The 3,259-nt window shown below is 37.7% G+C and overlaps 1 protein-coding gene across 1 annotated transcript; it reads right to left on the reverse strand.

The window, feature by feature from the left end:
• Nucleotides 1-1,014: 1,014 nt before the first annotated feature.
• On the reverse strand, nt 1,015-2,971 carry LOC124371611 (the record flags this gene model as incomplete). The annotated part of the gene is made up of 3 exons (XM_046829957.1): nt 2,165-2,971; nt 1,322-2,025; nt 1,015-1,204 (listed from the first exon to the last, which is right to left on the reverse strand). Coding segments are annotated over exons 1-3 (1,701 nt in total), but the record flags the coding sequence as incomplete, so codon positions are not given.
• Between the last annotated feature and the right edge of the window lie 288 nt (nt 2,972-3,259).

Genomic DNA, 3,259 nt, shown 5'->3' on the forward strand with positions numbered 1-3,259 from the left:
GAGTTATAAACACAGAGCAATTCAATATGCCCTCGTAAGAAAAATATTAAGCAGCTAAACATGTCATACGCACCACAAGTTCAATTGTTGTTCTACCCTCAATGTCGTTTGCCATTTCATTTCATTTATTGAGTCAACGGGTAAACCATTTCGTACATATCAAGTAACAGATGGCATGCCAGAAATTAACAAATCCAATTACATATCGCCAACACTTAATTGTAGATAATAGAAAACAATATTATCAAATATTCAAAGTTTAACATAATATAACATACAAATTAACGCCTACATCAAAATAAATATCAAAATCGATTAATTATAAATAATGTGAAAAATATTAAATAACAGCTGAGGTTTAATTTACCACCTATTAATAAATAACTAAAAATACCACCTAATAAATAATCCTTAACAAAACAACATCTAATAAATAATACATTTACCACCATCCAAAATAAACAACAAATGGTAAACAAATGGCACGCCAGACATTAACATAATATACATATAAACAATTAACACACCAACATCAAAATAAGTATAAAAATCGATTAATTATAATAATATGAAAAATATTAAATAAACAGCTGAAGTTTAATTTAGCACCCATTAATAAATAACTGAAAATACCACCTAATAAATAATCATTAATAAATAACATCTAATAAATAATACATTTACCACCATCCAAATAAATAACAAAATAATTTAATTATAAATAATACGAAAACAACATTATGCAACAACCAAAGCTCATATCACAGGATATAAATCAAAATATTTAATAACGGCTCGATTTGTATAGATCTACAATGCACATTAAATAAAGTCATGCAGAGATCTCCGAAAGGATTTGCTTGAGGACCCAACGAACTCAACACCACCATTCACTATGTTTCCTTTCCTCGTCATTCTTGGAATACAGCTGTGGTGGGCGTAAACAGAAGACATAGCACGCCTGCAGAAGATGTCTTGGGACCTCGTAATATTCGGAATTCGAAAATCAATTACAGACAGGAGATCCGGGCAGTCAATGAGTCCATTAATTATCTTGTGCAGCAGTACGAGATCAGCTATCTCCTCTTCTTCTTTCAAGAAGGGGCAGCCCCAGGGAAATCCGAAGACACTCGACAGGTACGTCAAGGTATTGATAGCCAAGTTTGCACCCCAATTAGCCTTATGACCCTGACCTGTATTTGCTCTAGGAATTTAATATGACCACTTTGGTAAGGGTTCCAAATAGTTGAACAGTATTCTAGTATAGGCCGAATTAGAGTTTTAAATAGGTAAGCTAAAGTCGATGGAGATCGGAAATCACCGGATATTCTGTACAAAAACCCCACAAGAGAGTTCGCTTTGTTTGCAGACGTAAGTTATGTGGTCCCATGGGTTGAGGTTGCAGTTCAAAACAACACCCAAGTCCTTGCATTTGTTGACTCTACTTAGTGGGAAGCCCGAGAGTCTGTAGTCAAAGGTGGTAATGGAGATGGACCTAGAGTAGGTAAGAATTGAGCACTTATTGACGTTCAAGTCCATTGAATTTCTCGAACACCAGTCCTCAATCCGCTCCAAGGTTTCTTGAAGGCTCTCGCAATCTCTCGAACTTGTCACCTCCAGAAAAAGTTTAATATCATCAGCAAACATGAGATATTTAGACGCAATGACACTATATATGTCATTGATAAACAAATTGAATAGTAGAGGCGCTAGGTGAGAGCCCTGAGGAACACCCGATGTCACCGGAAAAGGCCCAGAGAAGGAACCCGCAAACCTAACAATCATTTTCCGATCAGTTAAGTAACTAGAGAGCCACTTAAGAAGAGAGCCAGCCACTCCATAACCCTCAAGTTTAGCAATGAGGAGACCATGGTTTATCATATCAAAGGCTTTCGAGAAGTCCAGCATTATACAGTCAACTTGATGTTTATTGGAGAAAGAGGATATTATGTAGTTTTGAAGGAGAATGAGATTGGTTGATGTTGACTTTCCACTGCGGAAACCATGCTGCTCATCGACTATTACCTGTTTGAAAACAAATGCAAGTCTGTCAACTACCAAACTCTCAAAGACTTTTTGCCATTACAGATTGGATAGCAATAGGGCGGTAGTTTTCTACGTCTGACCTACTGCCAGACTTTAGAATAGGCGTTATGTAGCTGACCTTCAAGTTTGCTGGAAAGGTCCCATTGGCAAGTAACAAGTTAAAGTAAGTCGAGAGATGTGGAGCTAAAACTGAGCTACAGTACCTCAAAACTGCTGCTGGTATTGAATCTGGTCCCATACCTTTGTTTGGATCAAGAGTATTAAGTTTCCTTTCCACTTGCTGGGCAGTAAAAGTTAAACTACTTACATTCAAGTTGGTACCAAAATCGAACGAGTAACCAGGCAGCACTGTATTAGAGTACACTGATGAGAAAAAATCAGCGAAAAGTTCACATTGGAGACTGGGGTCCTCTGCCTCTACATTTTTATATTTTAAATGAGAGGGTGGTGTTGTGGACTTCAGATTTTTTATGTAGGACCAAAACACCTTTATGTTTTTCGGAATGGTGGATTCTAAGAAATTGATGTAGTTGTGGTAACACCCATTGGCCAACCTCTTGCATTGGTCCCTAAGCAATCTGAATTCATTATAAAAGAAAGGCTCGCCCGTTTCTTTGAAATGCCTATGAGCTTTTTTCTTCCTAATAACCATGTGCCTAAGCTCAGCACTGAACCATTTTGGAAAGGTAGATTTTTTTAATGACTTCATTGGGGAGTTGTATTTAATTATGTCAGCAAAACCGCTGCAGAAGTCCGTAAAGCACTGCTCAGCCTGAGAAGGAGAAATTGCTGGGTAGGGCAAATCCTGGATCCAGGCGAAGACTGCATCAGTGTTGCACCTCCTAAAGTCATAAGTTGGAGTAGTGTTAGAAATGGACGAGTTTCGATACAGATCCACGGAAAAAGACAAAGGTGGATGGTTCATATCAGGGGGAATTATTACCTCATGGGCAATAAGTACTTTGGTGTTTACAAATGGGGTGAAAATAAGATCTAAAATAACTCCACGTTGGTTTCTAATTTTGTTGTGGCTGATAAAGATGAAGGAGCTTGGCAATATCAAATTAGACTTTGAGAAGATTGGCAGGGAGAACAGAGAGATAGATCGTACCACGTAGTTTTGGGTTGATTGAAGTCACCAAGCAGAATAAAGTCTGTCACTGTTGAGTTTGATGACGCAATCTCCAGTACAGCATCACCGAATCTTTCATAT

This window comes from Homalodisca vitripennis, unplaced genomic scaffold (genome assembly GCF_021130785.1).
Source record: "Homalodisca vitripennis isolate AUS2020 unplaced genomic scaffold, UT_GWSS_2.1 ScUCBcl_1751;HRSCAF=5764, whole genome shotgun sequence".
NCBI classification, from domain to species: domain Eukaryota; kingdom Metazoa; phylum Arthropoda; class Insecta; order Hemiptera; family Cicadellidae; genus Homalodisca; species Homalodisca vitripennis.